We start from the raw sequence: 23,308 nt of genomic DNA on the forward strand, positions 1-23,308 counted from the left end.
CCACTTCGACCCCTAGCCTGGGAAATTCCATATGCAACAGGTGTAAAAGAGGCGAAAAAAAAAAAGAGAGAGAACATTTGGGTGCCCTTCCTAAAAAATTATTCCAAGGTACACTCCAAATCAGAAAGCAGCAATAAAAATTCAGAATTGAAGAAGGGGGAAGAGGTAGCAAAAAAAAAAAAAAAAAAAAAAAAAAAAAAAAGCTGGCAGTAAACTCTGAAGTCAGTTATACACATAAAAATGTTGAAATAAGCTTTATAAACACAGAATTAAGTGCCCAGAGCAATCTTGAGATAGCCGATCAGTATTATTCACAAAGGAAAGTTGGGTTTCCGTAAACCCAGAATGTAATAATAAGCCCAGATATGAGGGTAAGTGGGCAGAAAGGGAAGTTATATTAAATTCCTCTTCTTGTGTTGTAGAAGGAAAATGTCTTAGGTTGTTGTGGACATTGAGAGTTTTGAAATTATAGGTTTCAGAATGAAAATGAAAACCAATGTGGAGTTCTCCCCGTGGTGCAACAGGTTGAGAACCTGGTGTTGTCACTGTAGTGGCTTGAGTCACTGTTGTGCAGGTTCGATCCCTGGCCTGAGAATTTCCGCATGCCCACAGGTGCAGTCAAAAAGAAAATTAATATCGTAGCCTTTATTTTTATTTTATGAGTGTATGTATTTCCTCTTTAGGGCCAAAGTGGTGGCGTATGGAAGTTCCCAAGATAGGGGTCGAATGGGAGCTGCAGCTGCTGCCCTATGCCACAGCTCATGGTAATGCTGGATCCTTAATCCACTGATCAAGGCCAGGGATCAAACCCTCATTCTCATGGATACTAGTCAGGTTCAAAACCCACTGAGCAACAGGAACTCCTAAATATTGTAGACTTTAAAGCAAGGCTCAGACCTGGCGTTGTTGTGGCCGTGGTGTAGGCTGGCAGCTGCAGCTCTGATTCAACCCCTAGCCTAGGAACCTCCATATGCCTTGGGTGCAGCCTTAAAAAACAAAAAACAAACAAACAAGCAAACAAAAAAACTCAATAATTCCATCTACTGCCTCCCACCCCCGCCCCACATAACAAACATACACAAGAGTCCCTGATCCTAGATTTCACCTACCCTCTCCTTGCCTCCCCTTCTTAACCCCTTCATCTCTCCTGGTAGAGCTGTTCTCTCTCTCCACCCTACAGTGACCTCACTGTGAAACCGGGCCTTCTTCCTTTTTGATTTCTCCAAATTTCATGAACACAAGAAAGTCACTTGCAGCAGAATTTTGCAGAAGGTTTGGGAATACAGCATAGCAACAGCTTAAAACAGAAGATGAGCCATCATTGCCTGAAAGTTCCTGGCCCCACCCCCCAGTTCCCCCAGGCACACACCTTAAGTAAATTTCCAGGTGGGGCAGCTTCTGGAACAGAAGTGCTCTCCTCCCCGCATCTTGCACTGTTGCTCTCTCCCCACCTAGTAAAAAACAAAATTGGCCCCGAGCATTTCTTTGCTTATCTACTCACTTACCCAGGCTGCTCAGCAAGGCAAGAACTATTTCCTCGGTTACTACCTTTTAGCAGAGACTTTGCAAGCATAGTCTCTCTTTAACACCATCAAGTTGGCAGCAGGTTGTCTTTTCTGAGGACATGGAATGGGACTTTTTGAGGACAGCAGGTGACAGTTACTGGCACATTCTGAGCTGGAGCCTCTAGGCGTCTCTAAAGGACCCGGTAGGAGATGGCTGTACTGGGTTCCATTACTATGCTCTGTCACCCACCTCCAGACCCGAGAAGAGCCCGTTCACTGAAAAGGGGATCCCCTTGTAAATTGGTAAACCACAATGGAAAAAAAGTATAGAGTTCCCTTAAAAAACTAAAAATAGAGGAGTGCTCTTGTTTCTTGTGATGCAGCAGGTTAAGGATCTGGCATTGTCACTGCTGGGGTTGCTGGTGTAGCACGAGTTTGATCCATGGCTGGGGAGATTCCACAGGCCCCAGGCACAGCCAAAAAAGAAAAAGAAAAAAAAAAAAACCCAAAAAACTAAAAATAGGAGTTCCCATCATGGCGCAGTGGTTAACGAATCTGACAAGGAACCATGAGGTTACAGGTTCGATCCCTGGCCTTGCTCAGAGGGTTGAGGATCTGGTGTTGCCATGAGCTGTGGTGTAGGTCGCAGATGCGGCTCGGATCCCGTGTTGCTGTGGCTCTGGTATAGGCCAGTGGCTACGCTCCGATTCGACCCCTAGCCTGGGAAGCTCCATATGCCATGGGTACGGCCCTAGAAAAAGGCAAAAAGACAAAAACAAACAAACAAACAAAAAAACTAAAAATATAATTACTGGAGTTCCTCTCATGGCTCAGTGGAAACGAATCTGACTAGCATCCATGAGGACACAGGTTTGATCCCTGGCCTCGCTCAGTGGGTTGAGGATCTGGTGTTGCCATGAGCTGTGGTGTAGGTCGCAGACATGGCTCAGATCTGGCATTGCTGTGGCTGTGGCTGTGGTGTAGGCTGGCAGCTACAGCTCCAATTGGACCCCTAATCTGGGGACTTCCATATGCCACCGGTGTGACCCTAAAATTTAAAAAAAGAGCAAAATAAATGAATAAGTAAATAAATAAAAATAGAGTTATCATATGATCTAGCAATCCCACTCCTGGGCGTATATCTGGAAAAGGTGAAAGCTCTCATTGAAAAGATTCATGCACAACAGCGTTCACTCCAACATGAATTCCAATAGCCAACACACGGAAACAATCAAGGAGTCCATCGATGCATCAGTGGATGAATGGATAAATAAGATGTGGTAAATATATACAATGGAATACTACTCAGCCATGAAAAAGAATAAAATAATGCCATTTGCAGCAACACAGATGGACTTCAGAGATTATCACACCAAGTGAAGTAAGTCAGAAACAGAAGGACAAATACTATACAATATCACTTACGTGTGGGATCTAAAAACTAGTACAAATAAACTCATTTACAAAACAGAAACAGACACACAGACACAGAAAGCAAACATATGATTACCAAAGGAGAAGAGAGGAGAGGGACAAACTGGGAGTGTGGGATTAACAGATGCACAGTACTGAACATAAAATAGATAAACAACAAGGACCTCCTGGGTAGGTAGGAACTATATTCCATATCTTATAACAAATTACAATGGAAAAGAATAAAAAAGAATATAGATATGATATATAGGTATATTATGTATACCTGAATCACTTTGCTCTACACGTGAAACAAACACGGTATTGTAAACCATCTATACTTTAAAAGAAAAAAGAAAAGAAATAAAAGAGAGATTCCCTGAAGGAAACTCCGAAGAGCAACGTGTGCCACGGGGGTTCCTCTCTCTCCAGGGCGCATCCCCCTAAGCCAAGTGGGGGGGGCCAAGAAGCACCCCCTTAGGGTGATTAGGAGTATCTGCAGGAAGAAGAGGCTGATATTTTACTTCTCAGTTGGTGCTTGCTGAGCCCCTAGACCACAGGCCACCCAGTTGCTGCCAAAACTGGGGATAGAATTCTCTGGTATCTTATTTCCCTGTCATTTGGGAGAGTAGAGGCTGAGGGCACCTCTGCTCTCATTCCTGGGGTAATAGAAGGTGCAAGCAGGCTGGAGCTGCCCCTGGTTCCCAGGGCAACAGCCAGCAGCCTCTGGCTAAAGGCCCCTCCACCCACTGGCTGGGCAGGGATGCGTGAGGTTCCCACACAGTGAGAGCACGTCCACCAAACTTAGCGCAGGTGAGCCAGCCTGAAGGGACCCTGCTCTAAATAGCTGCCTGCTCAGATGAAGGATATATGGCAGAAAGAGGCCATGGGGCATCTCCAAAGGCAGCAGCTGAAGGAGGAAGTGGCGCCTGCCACTAAATAGCTGCCTGCTCAGATGAAGGATACATGGCAGAAAGAGGCCATGGGGCATCTCCAAAGGCAGCAGCTGAAGGAGGAAGTGGCGCCACTGTATTCAACAGGGAAATGAATTGCTTAGAGCAAAGTGGGTTAAGGGATATCTGGGAAGAATCCAGAAGACACGAGGTGCCAAAGAGCCATACAGCTGCCATAACAGAGGGCACTTAAGGACAGTTTATATTAGCACAAATCATCGAAGACCTTTTACCCCTCTTCCTCAATGCCCCAACCCTGCAGGTGCTGTAGGAATGGGGAGCCATGGAGAAATGGAGTGGGGGAGTTCCTGCTGTGGCTCAGCTAGTATCCACAAGGACCCAGGTTCGAGCCCTGGCCTCGCTCAGTGGGTTAGGGATCCAGCGTTGCCGTGAGCTGTGGTGTAGGTTGCAGACGCGGCTCAGATCTGGCATGGCTGTGGCTGTGACTGTGGCCGGCAGTTATAGCTCTGATTTGACCCATAGCCTGGGAACTTCCATGTGCCGCGAGTGCAGCCCTAAAAAGCAAAAAAGAAAGAAAGAAAAAGGAAATGGAATGGGAAGCAAGATGGAAGAAGAGAAAAAGAATAGCCTCCTGACTTCCTCACCCCCGTCTCCCCAGCAGGAGCTCAGAGACAGGGCCTGAGTGGGATCGAGCAGTGGTGGGCAGGTAAACCGGCTTTAGGGGACAGGAAGCGAGAGCCCAGGTTTGTAGCCTTTGCTGATGTTCATGGTGTAAAGACTCCCGTCAGGGCCAATTTCAAGCCACAGTGTTTTAATGGCCAGATCCCAAGATTCCTCTCTATTTAACCACAGGTCCTGCAAGCTGGTACTAGTCGGCCTCAGTGCAGGTGGAAGGCTGAGTCAACAGAGGGGAGTTGAAGGCAGTGTTGGGAAAAAAACACACAGCTCTGCTGGTTTGTCTTCTTCAAGACTGGCTTCTTCAAAAAACAATCACAGAGTGGAAGGGAAGAGTATAAAAATTCAGAAGTTCCTGCCGTGGCTCAGCGGTGACGAACCCAACTAGTATCCAGGAGGATGTGGGTTCGATCCCTGGCCTTGCTCAGTGGGTTAAGGATCCAGGGTTGCTGTGAGCTGCAGCATAGATGGCAGCTGTAGCTTGGATCCAGCGTTGCTGTAGCTGTGGTGTAGGCCGGGTTGCAGCTCTGATGCGACCCTAGCCTGGGAACTTCCACATCCTGCATGTGCAACCCTAAAAAGCAAAAAAAAAAAAAAAGAATTCAACTCCCCTGGAAAGAATGATGTCAACTCCCTTAGAAGAAAGAAGCTGGAGTTCCCTGGTGGCTTAGCAGGTTAAGGATCCACTTTGTGGCGTGGGTTTGATCCCTGGCCCCGGAATGAAAAAGAAGAAAGAAGCTGCTCAAACAGAGTTTTGCTTGTTTACATCTTTTAAAAAGATCCTTTTTTCCCCTTTTCCCACCCCATCTGGTGGAATAATGCCACAATGTTGGGGACAGAGAATGCTCCTAAGCAAAACATCAAAGGCAAAATCATCAAGATCGGTTCGTAGGATGACATAAAATTATTAAAATTTAAAATTCTAAATAATCTTGAGAACAAATAAATTGAAGAAAGGAACTTACAGTATATATCCTAGGCAAGAAGTTAATCTCTTTGGATGTGCTAGGCATCTTCTTTTTGCCCCCAGATTCACTTCCATGCCCTGCTCAGTACCCTAGAAGGCTGACCTGAGCCATTAACAAACAGTGCATTGGTCCTTTGACTTCCTGTTGGTTCAGCCAATTGGAGGCCCCTTCAGGAGACAGAAGGGAGGGAGCAAAGTGCCTTGTCAGGGAATTCATTGCAGGGCTCCCGCCTGGCCAGTCTCTTTGGGTTGGCTGCTTCCCTCTAAGGCAGACAGGGCATCGGTCAGGTGCCCTCCCTGCCGCAGTCTGCCTGGATCCCAGTAACTGCTCTGGCACCTGGGGTCTCTGAGGGTTGGTTACTGCTCTCCACATTTGCAAGCCCAGGATTACAGCACTGCTCCTTGTTGGGGTCCCTAAACTTTATTCACATGTTTGCAAACAGTCCCTTCACTAAAGGACTGCTCCTACGCTTCCTACTGGGACGCTGCGGATACTTTATATGAGATGCTCTTACAAAGAAAGGAAGGGTGAAAAATGATACGAAAGAACTTACAAAACAGAAACAGATTCAAAGATTTTGAAACCAAATTTATGGTGACCAAAGGGGAAACGTGGGGGGGGGTATAAATTAGGGGTTTGGGATTGACATATGCACACTATTTTTTTTTTCCTTTTTGTCTTTTTGCCCTTTCTAAGGCCCCTTCCCGCAGCATATGGAGGTTCCCAGACTAGGGGTCTAATTGGAGCTGTAGACACCGGCCTACGTCAGAGCCACAGCAATGACATATGCACACTATTATATATAAAATGGATGAGTTACAAGGACCTACCGTATAGCACAGGGTAACCTACTCAATGATGAGTAATAACCTATATGAAAAAAGAATCTGAAAAAGGACATATATATTTGTATAACTGATTTACTTTGCTGTACACCTGAAACTAACATAACTTTGTAAGTCAACTATACTCCAATTAAAATTTATTAAAAAAAAAAAAGTGGGGTATTCCACTTTTTACCATTATATCATTCACTCTAGTTATGTGTATGTGGACATTTAAAATATTTCCATGATTTAGGAGTTCCCATCGTGGCTCAGTGGAAATGAATCTGACTAGCAGCCATGAACACAAAGGTTTGACTCCTGGCATTGATCAATGAGTTAAGGATCAGGCATTGCCACGAGCTGTGGTGTAGGCTGCAGATGCGGCTCAGATCTGGGTTGCTGTGGCTGTGGTGTAGGCCAGCAGCTACAGCTCCAATTCGATGCCTAGCCTGGGAAACTCCATATGCTGCAGGTGTGGCCCTAAAAAAGTAATAAATAAATAAAAGTAAATTAAAAAGTAAAAAAAATTTTTCATGACTTAAAAAAAAAGCAAAAAGTAGTTCCCATTGTGGCGCAGTGGTTAACGAATCTGACTAGGAACCATGAGGTTGCGGGTTCGATCCCTGGCCTTGCTCAGTGGGTTGAAGATCCAGCATTGCCGTGAACTATGGTGTGGGTAGCTGACGAGGCACAGATCCTGCGTTGCCCTGGCTGTGGTGGAGGCCGGAGGCTACAGCTCTGATTAGACCCCTAGCCTGGGAACCTCCATATGCCACGGGAGCAGCTCAAGAAAAGGCAAAAAGACAAAAATAAATAAATAAATAAGAGCAAAAACCAAACAAATAATGATAACAACAAAAACCAAAACAGGAGTTCCTGTTGTGGCTCAGCAGATTAGGGACCTGACATTGTCCCTATGAGAATGTGGGTCTGATCCCTGGCTTCACTCAGTGGGTTAAGGATCCAGTGTTGCCGCAAACCTGGGCATAGGTTGCAGATGTGGCTCGGATCTGGCATTGCTGTGGCTGTGGTATAGGCCATGCAGCTCCGATTTTGACCCCTAGCCCAGGAAATTCCCGATGCTGCAAGTGTGGCCATAAAAACAAAACAAACAAAAAAAGTATTTCCATGATAAAAACTTTCTGAAAATTGGAAATAACTATTTAGAAAATATTTAGTGTTACAAATCAAGAGCCTTAAAAATAGTCCTTTTCTGTGACTTAATAATTACTTATCTGAAAATTTAGCCTAAGGAAACAAAGCTTGATATAAAGATGTTCGTTTCGCCATTATTTATATTCATTTGATACGTTCAAAGTACCTAAATATTTGACTCCATGGGAATGACTAAATAAACTATGGTCTCATCGGATGAACTATTACACCTCACTGAAATAATATTGACAAAGAGTTTATAATAACAAACTGCTCATTTGCTAAGTCAGTTGCAAAATCATTGTGGGTTCTGCAAGTCACAGAATATTTATTACAGGCTAAAAGAACTTGGAGCTCAACTGACCAGGCATTCTGCAACCATTAGATGTGTGTACACAGACACACACACACACACACACACACACACACACACACACACCTCCAGCCCAGCCACCTCCATCGAGCCTAAGCTCCCACAGCCTCCAGGCCATGCCCTCCAGCTTTTGCATCTCCTCCTCTCCCTCCCCCTCCCTCCTTCCCTCCTGATGCTGCCTTCAAAAGCCCAAGGACTTGCACTAGCAGAGTCCCCTTCAGGGGCCCAGTCCCTTGGTTAATGCTTGGTTTACACTATCTAGTCCAACTGCGGAGCAGAGGTGATCCAATCTGGGGCATATCTTGATTTAAAATTAGAAGTAGGAATTCCCATTGTGGCTCAGCGGTAACAAGCCCGACTAGTATCCATGAGAATGTGGGTTCGATCCCTGGCCCCACTCATTGGGTTAAGGATCCAGTGTTGCCATGAGCTGTGGTGTAGATTGCAGATTCGGGTCGGATTCTACATTGCTGTGGCTGCGGTGTAGGCTGGCAGCTGTGGCTCTGATTGGACCCCTAGCCTGGAAACTTCCATATGCTGCAGTGTGTCCCTAAAAATACAAAAAAATAAAAATGAGTAGAAGCCCAATGCCAGAAAACAGCAGGCATGCCCTCAAAAGATTCTAAAGGAGGAACAGTCTTGTTTCTTCCAGACCCTGGTATGTGAGTTCCAGCCCTGGCAGGACTTGTCACCCCTGTTTATAGAAGAGGTAAAAGCCTAGGGACATCAAATTGGCGCTCAAGGTCATCCAATGCCAGCTGTGGCCGGAGGCGAGGATCAAAGGGGCCTCAGTGTTTTCCAGGCCCATCACGGAAGCCCAGGTCCCCGCAAGCAAGACTGCCAGCTGGCAGGACCAGCCAAAGCAAAGCAGTCCAGATGTCCCTGGGATTCCTGACATTCCGGGAGGGTAGCCCTCCTTGCTTGCAGCGTTGCCCAAATCCAGGCCCCAGATTCATGGGCTCGGAAACTTCAACAGATGTCCCCGGGGCGGGGGGGGGGGTTGCTCTGGAGAGCCAGGGAGCAAAAAAATCCTGTTGTTCCTGTGTGACCCAGCAAGTTAAGGATCTGGTGTTGTCCCTGCTATGCCATGGGTTTGATCGCTGGCCTGGGAACTTCCGCATGCATGGCAGGGAGGTAAATAAATAAAATAAATAAATATCAATAAAAATCCTGCAAGTTGGGCTGCTCAGATCTAGGGTTTGACAGAACTTGAGTGATGGGCTCTTTGATAGGCTTGAATCTGTTCAAAGAGACCTATGGAGACTTTAGCCCATGGCCTCGGCTGTCAGCTGAGATTTCCTCAGATGCTGGATGGAGAGGGCCCCAGAGTTTCTGGTTTATGACACTTGAACGAAACCTCCTAAAATCTGCCCCCTGGAGATTTCCTCATCCTGGCAAACAACACGGCCAGCTGGCAGTTTCCTGCAGCCCATCCTCTGGCCCTGGTCATGTTCAGGGTGAATGAAGCCTCTTTACCTAAGTGTGAAGGCTCTCAGCCATGTGAGTATCTGCGAGTGCAGTGCCGAGGAGGTGGGAGCAGTGGGCGTTCCTGCCTGAGCAGAGCAGACCCACTCTGCTACTCCACTGGGCTGACGGCCATTCTTCCGGAACAATCTCTCAGCCCCTGCACACTTCCATCTCATCCCCTACCTTAGGCTGTTGTGCTCCAGTGAACAGAGCACTGCCTCTAGGTCATTCTGCCTCCTCCTAGCAGTGATCTTGAGGCTTGGGCTTAACTCTTCTAACCTCTGTTTACTCATCTGAAAAAAACAGCAGGAATTCCTTTGTGGCACAGTCGATTAAGGATCTGGCGTTGTCACTGCAGCAGCTCAGGTCATTGCTGTGACCCATGTTCACTCTGGCCCAGGAATTTCCACATGCCAAAAGCCCAGCTCCTCCAAACCCCCCCGCCAAAAAAAAAATCCAGACAAAAAAACCCAAAACAAACTCAGTATGATAGTAGTTGATAAGTTAACAGGTATAGAAGGCTATGCTAAGGGTTTCACATGGATTCGCTTATTTAATCCTGACAACACTTCTATGAGGAGGAATTTCCATAGTGTCTTTTTTTGGGGGGGGGGGTGTCTTTTGTCTTTTTAGGAGTGCACCTTCAGCATATGGAGATTCCCAGGCTAGGGGTCAAATTGGAGCCACAGCTGACGGCCTACATCACAGCCACAGCAAGGCCAGCTCCGAGCTGCATCTGTGACTTACACCACAGCTCACAGCAACACCAGATCCTTAACCCACTGAGCAGGACCGGGGATTGAACCCGAGTCCTCATGTTCCTGGTCGGATTCGTTTCTGCTGCGCCATGATGGGAACTCCTCATTAGTGCTTTTATTAGAAATTTCATAGGCCTAGGTGAGGTGTTTCGATGACATGCCCAAGATGATACATCTTGTAAAATGCAGGGCTGGGTAGTCCAATTCCAGAGTTGTGCTCTAATGGGGCCTCACGCTAATGGCTAATGAATGGCAACCTCAAAGGGTTATGGAGTAAATGAAATAAAATATGTAAAGAGCCTGCACACAGTGGGTGCTCAATAAATGGAAAGCGACATTGAGCATCTTTTAATGCCATCTGTAAACCCCAGGAGGGCAGGGGCTTTGCTGCCTTTTCATCTTCACCCTCATTACCTGCGCAGTTCCTGGAATCTGTCTGTGTTCAGTAGGGACCTGGCCAGTGGGTGTGCAGTGAAGCCTGATGGGCAGGTGCAGGCCTCTTCCCAGGCAGAGCTCAACAATCTGGGTTCAAATCCTGGCTTTGTCACTTCCTAGCCCTGTGACCACGATAAAAATACTTAATTTCTGTGCCTCCGTTTCCTTGTGTGTAAAACGGGGATGATTCTAGAGTGTCTACTGCACAGGGTTGCTATGATGATGAAGTAAATGAATTACGTAGAACAATACACTCGGATCAGATAATCCTTTAGGTTTCAAAGAGAAATCCAGAGACAAAGGTATATGCAGATTTTTGCAAATACTTGGCAAGCCCAGATTGGGTGATCTGTTAATTTAAATAAGAGCTGAAGAATTCTCCCCCAAGGATGGGTGGCAGTCAGAGCGCTGCACCACGTGGAGGCAGGAGGCACGCCAGTCTCTGCTGCCCCCTAGTGGATGCATGCCTTAATTTTCGGCTTGACTTTCTGGGGCAGACACCAATGGTCTCTTCAGAGGGATCCCTGCTCTCTGGATGGTGAGGGAGAGAGGATGACTATTTCTACTTCACCTGACAGAAGTTTCGAGAAGGAGGAGGCAGAACACGGGCTGTTCTTCCATTCCTGGTAAGTCCTTTCCCCTCTCGACTGTCTCACCTGTGAACTAGAATTGCCCACACCTTCAGAGCAGGGCAGGTGTGAGGCTCACACGAGGTGGACAACGGGAGGCATGTGGAAGTTCTAAAGTCCAGAATGTGTTTGTTGTGGCAGTTATCATCTGCATCTTCCTCGCCTGCTCCCCAGCCCCAGCTGATCTCAGCCAGGCTGACCCCCGAGACTGCGGTCGAGGACCCCGAGAGAACGCCTCTCAGCTCCAAGCCCTGTCCTCACCCAGTCTGGTCAACAAGGTGCCTCATGGCCTCATCAGGGAAAACATTTTCTCATCAGCTCTGAGTCAGAGGATTAATTTCGACCTTCAATAATGAGCACCATGAGGACGTGGGTGCGATCCCTGGCCTTGCTCAGTGGGTTAAGGATCCAGCGTTGCTGTGAGCTGTGGTGTAGGTTGAAGATGCAGCTCAGATCTAGCATGGCTGTGGCTGTGGTGTAGGCTGGCAGCTGCAACTCTGTTTTGACCCCCTAGCCTGGGATCTTCCATATGCTGTGGGTGTGGCCCTAAAAACCAAAAAAAAAAAAAAAAAAAAAATCAAACAACAACAGAAACCCCAGCCCTTCCTGAGGTGGCTCAAGCAAACTCACCCTGGGATTAACTCCTGGGAGTGGGGGGCCCGCAGGGCAGACACCCCACCTAAGGAGTGTGGATCATCACAGGGAAGGCTGAAGAGTTACCAAAATAAGGGGAAATGGATGCTGTGAGGCTAAAACACACATCACTACACACTGGTAAGTGCACCTATTAACAGGTAACCGTAGCTTCCACTGGGACCAGGCAGTGGCAGGAGGGGAGGCCAAAACTTTTCGCTTTGTACTCTTCTTTAACAGTGACATCTTATAACTTTGCATGTGTGCTATTTTCAACTTGTTAAAATCACAATGGAAGGTGTCTTTTGTTTTTTTAACAAATAATTTTAGTTCTTAAAAATGAGACCTGTGTATAAATTCTGTAACTCTCACTCAGAGTCAACTCTGACACAGGAACAGCCAAACCAGACGGTAACAGGTAGGTGTCGTGTTAGTACCATACAAAACCACCACAAATTTAGGCACTTTATCAAAGAAAAATGTGTAGAAATGAAGAAGGGGGTCGAGTCTTCTGCTACACCCTGCGAAGACTCTGCTGATGCCTGACTGACACCCATGAAAACCATCACATGAAATGGAACACTCGGCTCTCAACCCCAGCATTACTCTTTCCTGAATTAAGGTTCCGAGTTGACAGAACCCCTGGACTTACAGACCCCGGTAACACCTGATAGATACCAAGGGTTCTCACTAACTGATAAGAGGGATTCCAGTCCAAGAAACTCAAAGGGAACACGGAGGATTTCCAAATTGCATTATTTGCCGTCCTCTGCATCTGCTGCATAGATCTGGGATTCAAGCATCCTGGCGTCCTGATTGTCTATCTAGTTACTGGAGCTCCGTGCCGTGCTCCCAGGGCGTCGTTTTCATTTCACAGTAATGAAGGTGATATCTGCAGCACAGAGCTGATGCAATCACGTCAAGAGTCTTCAGTTTGTCTGGTTAAGAACCTGGTGTCCTTTCAGCTAACAGAAGTAAACAGCACAGACACAGCAGGGGGCCGGATCAGAGCAGGTATGGCCAGCGGGGTGATGGCACCACCCAGCCAGCAACTCCCCTATATTTAAGGAAAAAGCAACACCGCCGGTTTCCATCTAAGTGATCTGAGAGTAAACGTGCATTTGTCAGTGTCCCATGTTAATTACAAAGCCAATGTTTTCTTTCTCGAAGACTTTTAGACAGGAATTCTCATACGGACCACCAACTGGTCATGTGGCAGAGCTTTTCCAGCAGAAACTACAAGTCCATCAGTGTGTGGTGCCCCACGGCCGCCCTGTCCCTGTGCCCGCTCCTGTGCAGAGCCCGTGGCAGCGGCCCCGCTACAGCTCTTGTCTTTGACTCCCAGCTCGGTTGTCGTCCTTCGAAGCCCGAGATTTGGAGTCTCCCTCCTTCTTCTTTTTGCCCTTCTCTTGCTTGGTTTTATTTTTCTCTTTGCTTCCGCCTCCTTTCCCGGGGTATACCTGTCCCTCCAGCGTGACATCGGCACACCTGTCTTGACTGACCAAAAAGTCCTTGATCTCCCAGGCGTAGCTCCCGTCACGCAGCATGAAGATGGCCCGGTCTGATCCCACGATGAACCTTGGCGGAGAGACGGGACTACAGTCAGCGCACGGCTAGGAAGGTGCTAATGGGTCAGAGCAGTTCTGTGGCACTTAACCAAGAAAAAGAAGCCCTTTCAAATGCTACATGAATACAGAACAAAACATTCTATTTTCCAAGGCCAAGTAGCTTTTGACATTCACTGTTTGAAAATACTAGCTGGCTGAATGAACCGCTTAACACCTCAGGCTCAGATCAAAATGGAAAGAGAACCTGGATTTTGCGTGTGCAGGCTAAGTGGCAGCTCATGCAAAGACACAGCATTAGCAGAGTTCCCATCGTGGCTCAGTGGTAACGAACCTGACTAGCATCCATGAGGACTCGGGTTTGATCCCCGGCCTCGGTCACTGGGTTAACGATCCTTCATTGCTGTGGCTGTGGTGTAGGCCAGCAGCTACAGCTCTGATATGACCCCTATCCTGGGAACTTTCATATGCCATGGATGTAGCCCTAAAAAGACCAAAAAAAAAAAAAAAAAAAAAGAGAGAGAGAGATAGCATTAGGAAGGGCCTTAGGATGCTGCAGACAGGGTGCTGGCTGCTGCCATGGCAGCAAGGTGGGGGCTGTTGTCTGGGGTGGTTTTACATTCGGAAGGGCCCAGTTAAGGTTTCATTTGACAAAAGGCTTCTGCTAATAGAGGCTGACAAACAAAAACACAGGTTTAGATGGGATCATAAGAGGCCCATGAAAGGCTCAAGAGGAAACCCGGCTACTGGACAGAAATGCTCACCCTGGAGGTTAACAGCAAGCAACCAAGTGTGTCCACACTCAGCAGGTGCTGGGGGCGGGGGGGGGACCACTAGTTCGGTCAGTGGGTACCACCCTCCGCTCCGGAGGGGGCTCCACCTACAGCGACTGCCCTCAGCACTCCAGAGATGAGTGACAGCTCAAGACCAGGCAGCCCCCCAGCACTTACTGTTCCCCTAAGTGTCTAGCTAACTAAAGCATCCTGTCATTGTAGGCACCCTCAAGTATCCCTTCATTCCTTTTTATTACTTTGATATTCCTCCAACTAAGATATTTGAATACCCTGTATTTCAGAAGTGTTGTTGAGGAAGAAAAAGGAAATTCCTTAAAATCGCATCTTATTGAGTTCTCACTGTGGTGCAGCAGGTTAAGGATGTGGTGTTATCAGTCTGTGCTGCTGCTGAGGCGTGGGTTTGATCCTGGCCTGGGACCTATGATATGCCTCAGGTGTGGCAAAAAAAAAAAACTGCATCTCAGGATCACAGTGACTTGTGAAAACCGGACCCTTTCACTTTAAATTAACGTCCTGGAGTTCTGTTGTGGCTCAGTGGGTTAAGAACCTGACTAATATCTGTGAGGTTGCGAGTTCGTCCCCTGACCTCACTCAGTGGGTTAAGGATCTGGCACTGCTGTGAGCTGTGATGTAGGTCACAGATGCAGCTCAGAACTGGCAGCATTGCTGTGGTTGTGGTATAGGCCAGCAGTTACAGCTCCCATTTGACCCCTAGCCTGGTTCCCAGGGAACCTCCATATGCTGTGGCTTCGACCAGTAATGAAGGCCCTTCTTTAAAGAAAGAAAAAAATTAGGGAGTTCCCATTGTGGCTCAGCGGGTTACACACAGAACTAGTATCCAGGAAGACGAGGGTTCGATCCCTGGCCTCGCTCAGTGGGTTAAGAATCGGCATTGCCAAGAGCTATGGTGTAGGTTGGCAGCTCTGATTAGACCCCTAGCCTGGGAACTTCCACATGCTGCAGGTATGGCCCTAAAAAGCAAAATAAATAAATAAATAAATAATAATAATAGTAATAATAAAATAAAATAAATAAAAGCAAAAAACTTAAATAAATAAATAGATGTAAAAGACAGACTAGACAGGAAAGGTCCAGGGCCCTTAGGTACAAGCACTGCCAGGAAGGACCTTCTATTATACAGACTCAGAGAAATTCCCAGTGCAGCCCATGGTTTTCTGAGCAAGGCTGCTGCTGCTTTACCTTTGGACGTCATAGTTGGCGTTGAAAAGACTGCCCTGCCAGAGGCTTGTGATTTCCTCCGTCTCCTTCTCAGTGGGGTTTCCGGATACAGTGACAAACATCATAAGCGTCTTGCCTTTCTTCGTCATTTTCAGTATGCTCTCGGGCTTGCCCGGGTCTATCTGTGAGAAGTCGATAGGCGCGGAGGGCCTCTTGTGCTCTGGGAGGTCTCCTTCTTCTATGTCGTCATCTTTCTAACAGGATGGGGGGAAAAGCATCAGAGACATCAGACGTGTGCTTACGCACTGGCAGAGGCAAGAACTCTTGCCTGTGATGTGAGGTGTGCACTTACGATCTAAGTTATAACAGAAAAAGAAAAAAACCTGGAGATGTCCTCCTAGGCAGAGCCAGGCACAACACTGGACATGCTATACAATTCATTTACTTAAAGTTCAAGAATAGGCAAAATTGGAGCTGCCATCATGGCTCATGGCATGATGACATGGGTTCCCTGGGCTCACTCAGCGGGTTAAGGATCCGGCGTTGCTGTGAGCTATGGTGTAGGCTGGGGGCTACAGCTCCAATTCGACCCCTATAACCTGGGAAACTCCATATGCCTTGCGTGCAGCCCTAAAAAGACAAAAACAATAAAAATTTAAAAAAGAAGAATAGGCAAAATGATGCCAGGACAGAAATCAATGGTGGCTGCTCCTGGGGGAGGGGGTTAGGAGGTGGGCTTGACTGAGAAGGGACACAAAGTTACTTTCTGGGATAATGGGAATCTTCTCTATTTTCACAGGGGTGTGGCTAACGCAGATGTACATCCATGTGTCAAAATTCATGGCAGTGAATACCTAAGATCTGCACTTCATATACATCAACTTCACTTAAAAAATAAGCACTGTAGGAGTTCCTGTCATGGTTCAGTGGTTAACGAATCCGACTAGGAACCATGAGGTTGCGGGTTCGATCCCTGCCCTTGCTCAGTGGGTTAAGGATCCAGCGTTGCCATGAGCTGTGGTGTAGGTTGCAAACGCAGCTTGGATTACAAGTTGCTGTGGCTGTGGTGTAGGCCGATGGCTACAGTTCCAATTCGACCCCTAGCCTGGGAACCTCCATATGCCACAGGAGCGGCCCAAGAAATGGCAAAAAGACACACACACACAAAAAATATATAAGCACTGTAAACAAATATTCAATCCTAGTTAGTAGGTATGGTTGCTGCAGTGGTGTGAGCCAGCAATTCTGAGCCACCGCCTGTGAATTCTAGGCTTGAGCAAAAGAGTAACTACCTTGAGGATAATGGGAACGAGGTTCTTTACGTTGGGGACAAGAGTTGAAATCTGGAAGGGGAAAAATGTACCCGTGGTACTGGGCTAGAATTGGAGGCAGAAGAAGGAACTCTGATTTCTGATACAAACAGACAAAACTATTTAAAAGAACCAGGGAGAAAAGGCTAATTTCAGCAAAGAAAAACTGAAGATGAGTCTGAAGTTATCTTCTGGTAGCAGAAAGTAAGAAAGTGCTCAGAGAATCATGGGAACATGTCAAAATGACACAGAAGCCAACGTGCAGCAGAGCTCAGGGGCCTAATCTGGAATAATCTGAAAATCAAAATGACAGAATGATTTATAACTCCCCAAATAAAATAAGAACCACTGAGTCGTTTAACAAGTGAATTAACTACTAATAGTAGAACGCCAACTAGTGAATAGAAGATAAATGAATTAAAAAATACTTAAAGGGGACTTCCCGTAGGGGCTCAGCGGTAAGTAAGGTAGGGGCTCAGTGGTTAACGAACGCGACTAGTATCCATGAGAATGCAGGTTCGATCCCTGGCCTTACTCAATGGGTAAAGGATCCGGCGTTGCCGTGAGCTGTGGTGTAGGTCAGTCTCGACTCAGATCCCGCATTGCTGTGGCTGTGGCTGTGGCGAAGGCCGGCAGCTATAGCTCCGATTCGACCCCTAGCCTGGGAACCTCCATAGGCCGCAGGTGCAGCCCCAAAAAGACAAAAAAAAAAAAGTACACAGGAGCTCCTGGTGGTCAAATTCACGGCCGTTTCTGTCTGCACTCTATTCTAATTCTCCACAGCATTTGTTATAGTCTCCTTAAAAATACTTGGAGACTTCTAGTTGGTTCAATAACCTAAAATATTTTTATTTTTCAAACTGATGTTCCTAATGTCATTGAAATTAACTCACTAGGTCACAAGCACCATTTCTCGCTCATGGAAATACAATAACCAGAAGTCTAGCGCAAACAACAAGGGTAAGGACTGTTCTGAGAACTTTTAATTTCCCCTTTAGATTGTTTGTGAGTTTCAGTTACAAAAAGCAAAGAAAACCAGTGCCATAGGTGTGACTGTGCAGGTCTACTCTTAGTTCCTAACTTCCCCAGGTATCTTATCAGTTCCAGCTCTTTCTCTGAGCCCAAGGCATTCAAACCCTTGCCCCAAGGCAGGGCTGGGAGGATGCACCAATCAGGCCCCCCCACCCACCACCACCACCACCCCAACCTAGGCAGTCCTGCCTCCAGGCCAGTCCTGCATTTCTGACTGGCTTCACCACTCCTCTACTGATGAAGTCAAATTAATAGCTACAAAGGCCTACTGTAAATCCTTTTCTTCCACCCAGGGTCCTTGATAACAATACCAGCTACTGAGTAGCTACTGTATCTCAGGCCCGTCCTGTTTAATTATCTCCCGCCTCAGGACAACCCTGCAAGATCCCCATGGAATACAGAAGTGGATGAGGCACAGAAAGAAACTTACTCAGGTCACTGGGAAAGGGTGACCCAGAAGTACAGATTCAGGAGCTCCCGTGGTGGCTCAGCTGTAATGAATCCGACTAGTATCCATGAGGATACTAGTATCCATGAGGTTTAATCCCTGGCCTTGCTCAGTGGATTAAGGATCCGGCATTGCTGTGAGCTGTGCTGTAGGCTGGCAGGCAGCTACAGGTTCCATATGCCGCAGGTGCAGAGTTAATAGACAAAAAAAAAAACAAAAAACAAAAAAACAGACTCACAAGTCTGGCTCTGAATCCCTCCCGCCTGCACCTCGAGGGCACCTGATTACAGTAACGTGCAAAATGAAAGAATCTCTACCAACTAGGGCAAAGCAACAGTCGTAACACAGTGGAAGGAGGTCTCCCCTTCGTGCCTCACTCCACACGCCTGAGGCAGGCATCTCTCTGCAGTGCCTCATGTTCACGCTAGCAGAGAAGGCGTTCAGGAAGAATTTAGGGACTGCCGCCAGGGAAGAAGTACTGCTTCCTATGAAAAAAAGCACCCATGGAAGGGGATCTGTCCTCCCACAGAAAAATCCCTGCTACTGGGGAAGGTTGCCCCCCGTTTGTAGAGTGTTTGTGAGCAAAACATTAGCTCATTTCGTCTGCAAGCAACCCTGCAAAGCGGGATGTTTTCTGGCTTTAAGGATAAGGAAAATGAGTGTCACACAGTTACTAAGTGGTAAGACTGAGGTTCAAAACCTGCATCCCTTCGCTACAGTATCCTGCCACCTTCCTGGTCATATAATTAATCAACTATCAAATCCTGTTAAGAATACAAAATCCTCCCATTTCTTTCTCCCTTCTACTCCATTCCTGCAGCTTCTAGTTTAACCCAGGTCCCCCTCATTACCTTTCTTTTTTTTTTTTTTTTTTAAATATGGACCATTTCACAAATTTGTATGTCATCCCTGCACAGGGTTGTGCTAATCTTGTCTGTATCATTCCAATTTTAGTATATGTGCTACCGAAGCGAGCACCCCTCATTACCTTTCATCTGTACTCTGCTCACCAATGTGTATGGCAGTGTAGTAAAATGGTTAAAAGAATAAGCTTTAAAATCCAGTGACTGAATTTTGAATTTGAAATTAAGCTAATTTGCTGTGTGACCTGGTGCAAATTACTTGACCTCTCTGTGCCTCAATGATATCATCTAGAAAAGACAAAGTGCTAGAGCAGTCCTGTTAGCTAAAGAACACTCAATAAATATGAAGTTGTCCCTACCTTCAGAGTTTCTCCTTGCCCACCCATTTTAAACTCTTTGGACCAAATTTTTCTCAAGTTTACCCCTAATCATGATACTCTCCTATTCAAAAACACTCAAGAGGAGTTCCCACCACGGCACAGTGGGTTAAGGATCAGGCGTTGTCACTGCAGTGGCTCAGATCCCTGCTGTGGTGTGGGTTTGACCCCTGACCTGAAAACTTCCATGTGCTGTGGGTACAACCAAAAAGAAAAAAAAAAAAAAAAAAGTTCAGCAGCTGAAACAACCACTAGAGTGCATACACTGAAGACTCAAAAATGTTACAAAGACAAGACTTGAGCAGTAACCTGGGGAAGTGTTTAATATATATCCAATGAAAAAAAAGAACAGCAGAAAATTCTATTGATGCTATCCTTTCAGCTGTAAAAACCATGTCTGACTACTGAAGCGGAACCCAAAGATGAAGTTACGGATGATTAAAAATAAAACATTCCAGAATTATATTTGGGTATCAACTTATTGGACTCATCAGGGATGGCATTTTTCCTTCCAAATAAAGTCCCAACCACACAGGAAGGATTCAAGGCCCACCGAGCAGGACCTGGTTCCCACCAATCTTTCCATCCTTACCTCTCACTAGGTGGCTTCAGTAATTCTGTTCTGGCCAATCTAACTAATTTAGAACTAATATAAATAGAGGTGTACCATGCTAGGTTCTTTCCATGTTTTCTCAGTTCATCCTCGCAACCACTCCGAGGTGGATACTACCACCTCTATTTCTTACAGGTGAGGGATCTAAGCTACAGAGAGGTTTTGTTTGTTTGTTTTTTGGGGTTTTTTTTGCCGTTTTAGGGTCACACTTGTGGCATATTGAGGTTCCCAGGCCAGGGATCTATCGGAGCTATAGCTGCCGGCCTACACCACAGCCACAGCACACAGGGTCCGAGCCATGTCTGCGGCCTACATCACAGTCCACAGCAATGATGGATCCTTAATCCACTGAGCGAGGGCAGGGATCGAATCTACAACCTCATGGTTCCTAGTCAGATTCATTTCTGCTGCACCACAACGGGAACTCCCAGAGAGGTTCTTTACCAGTCCAAATTTCCAAGCTGAAGTGGTCTGAACCCAGGCAGTCTAACTCCAGAGCCTGGGCTATTGACATTCACACCATTCTGCACAATTTCCACGGGTCCCATCCACCTCGGCTCAGGCAAATTAGTTAGGAATGCTCTTTTCCCACATTCCCTGGCCTGTCTAAAATGCCACTTCCTTCCTGAAACCCTCTGAGAGTCCCACCATACTTTCTTTTTATAACATCCAGCCGTTTCTACTGTGTATTACGGTTATTTTTATTGTTATCTGCTATTCTCGATGGCTGGCTCCCTTGTTCGCCTCTGCAGCCCCCTTTTTCAGTCTAGCTCAGGGTCTGAGGATTTTCAGGCGAGGATTTCCATTGCAGAGGCTATTCTCACGTTAGTGGATCAAAAACTGTTTGCTCAGGCCAAAAAAGAGATTGGGAGATTGCTAGAGAGAGAGATGGCAAGTGGGGGGAGGAATTGCTGCAACAAGTTCCTTCCTCCTTAGTGGTCTGCCTACACCCAGACTGACTCCCGTATTTCCTTGAGCAGGTCAACATGAAAACTTCTTTCTTCCAGCCAAATGCATCCGATGGTATTTTAAAGTCATGTCTGAAAGCCTCTATCCACTACATATGCACACAGATACCCACAGAATAATAAAGCGTCAATGTTGGAAGAAATCATCCAGTGCAATCTCACTCAGCAGATAAGGAACCAGAGGCCTAGAATGGAGACGTGACTTGCCCAAGGTTACACAGCGAGTAGAATCCTAGTTTCTTTCTTTCTTTCTTTTTTTTTTTTTTTTTTTTGTCTTTTTGCCATTTCTTGGGCCGCTCCCACAGCATATGGAGGTTCCCAGGCTAGGGGTCTAATCGGAGCTGTAGCTCCCAGCCCACACCAGAGCCACAGCAACGCGGGATCCGAGCCGTGTCTGCAACCTACACCACAGTTCACGGCAACGCCGGATCGTTAACCCACTGAGCAAAGCCAGGGACCGAACCCGCAATCTCATGGTTCCTAGTCGGATTTGTTAACCACTGCGCCACGACGGGAACTCCCAGAATCCTAGTTTCTGACTCAACTCCACCAGCTGTGCAAATTCACCAGGACAACACAACCACCTTTGGAAAGAAGCAGCAACGTGGTTTTGGTTTAGTAAACTTTACCTAAAAAGGTTATTATCCACTCCTTGCAATGACACACTCCAGTGCATTCAAGTAACAAACTAGAAAACTCATTCAAATCAAGTCATTATTCCTTTAAACTAGGGAGCGCCACTAGCCTTGGCTACCGCCTCCCACTACCCTCCCAAATTAAAGCCACTCAAAAAAAAATCACAAAACCCTCAGCAGGGACATATACCCAAAATGGGAATTCTGTCCTACTGATTTAGAACACGGAGAACTACGAAAGTTGAAACGGCCCTCTTGAAAGATAATCCTCCCCATACCCCTCACTCCATTCTTCAGGAGTGGAGTGGAAAAGGTCTCCCTCCCCATTTGCAGGGCTCACTGCCCATACGGGGCAATGCGTGGAGCGACCAGGGCACTAAAGACAAAGTAGAGCTGAATAGTGAGAGGCTGACCCGTGATTGGAGTGGCCAGAGGAATGATGGAAGAGGATACTGGGATGAATGGCCTGGGACCGGGGTAGGCAGGGCGTAAGGGGGTCAGAGGGGACACCGAGGGTCAACGATGGTTGGAGTAGGTCACTAAGGGATCACGGCATACGCAGCAGAGGAGGTTAGGGGGTCAGAAGGTACCGAGACGGAAGTCTAAAGGGTCCCAATACGGAGGAGGTAAGAGGTCACTAGGAGCGGGGCCAGGACAGAGAAGGGCCGGGACAGAGAAGAGCAGGGAGGGTGTGCGCGCGCCGCGGACCTCCCACTGTTCCAGAAGACGAGCCATGTCCGCATCATTGTAGTCGCGAATATCCTTCTTCTTCTTCCGGGGAGGTGGAGTAGCCTCGCTGGGCGTTTTGGCTGGGCCCTCAGCGGCGAACGCCCTTGGCGGCAGCAGCACGAGAAGCAGCAGATCAGAGACACAGAGAAGGACCACGGCGGTGCGCGCCCAGGCGGAGGCCGCCATCTTCGCCGCGCAGCGCCGGGTAGCGAGGGCGGACCGGACCTGCGCGAGCCACCGGCCCCGCCCCAGGCCACCTCTCTCCTGGACCCGCCCCCTACCGTCGCCTGCGTCGGACCCCGCCCCGCCCTCAGCCCCGCCTCCCGGCCCTGAGTAGCCTACCAGGCCCCGCCCCGTCCCATTTCCTCCAGCCCCACCTCCGGGAGCCCCGCCCCTCCGCCATCTTGGCCCCGCCCTGCCCCTCGTGTCCAGCTGAGGCTTTCTGCCCGTCCTGGATCGGACCCGAGTGCTCTCGTTCATTTTCGGCCCAGCCCGAGGCCGAACTTTTTCTCTCCTACGGGTAGGCCAGGTCCAAAAGTTCCCTCACGGCCTCTTGGAATCCTCGAACGGCACCTCGCTAGGCCTGTGAAATGAATTAGAGCTGGAAGTTCTGGGAGCTGCCTTTGCTTTGAGAAAGCCGGTTTCACGGGGTCACACGTTTCCTCTTGGTCCCCTGCAACTTCCTTTGAGAACCACCAGTTAAAAAAAGGAGTGGCAGGTAGAGCATCTTTTTCAGACGATCATCAATAGCTCGGGCCCACTGCTTTGCTGCTCAGTGGGGATGATTCAGTTTGGCATTCAATATTACTGTCATCGCTTGAATTTGAAAAAGCTTTTTAAAAAAATGATTACTTTTCATCTGTAAAATAGCTTCGGTAATCTCTTCCGATTTTAGTCTTAGTCTAATACTGTCGGCTCTGACTAATCCTTTTCACGGATGAATCATTCTGTTTTTTGTTTCTTTCTTTAAAAGATTCTGGCCAGCGATGCTCTAAAATTCTAGGAGTTTTAGGGAGTTCGCTGCTGGTTCGGGTGGTTAAGGA

At 47.4% G+C, this 23,308-nt stretch overlaps 1 protein-coding gene across 1 annotated transcript; it reads right to left on the reverse strand.

The window, feature by feature from the left end:
• On the reverse strand, nt 12,160–22,576 carry MESDC2 (mesoderm development candidate 2). The gene is made up of 3 exons (XM_001928863.5): nt 22,245–22,576; nt 15,312–15,544; nt 12,160–13,330 (listed from the first exon to the last, which is right to left on the reverse strand). The coding sequence occupies exons 1-3, from the start codon at nt 22,449–22,451 to the stop codon at nt 13,072–13,074; spliced, it is 699 nt and encodes a 232-aa protein (XP_001928898.1). The 5' UTR covers nt 22,452–22,576; the 3' UTR covers nt 12,160–13,071.

The sequence above is a fragment of the Sus scrofa genome, chromosome 7, assembly GCF_000003025.6.
Source record: "Sus scrofa isolate TJ Tabasco breed Duroc chromosome 7, Sscrofa11.1, whole genome shotgun sequence".
In the NCBI taxonomy this organism is placed as follows: Eukaryota; Metazoa; Chordata; class Mammalia; order Artiodactyla; family Suidae; genus Sus; species Sus scrofa.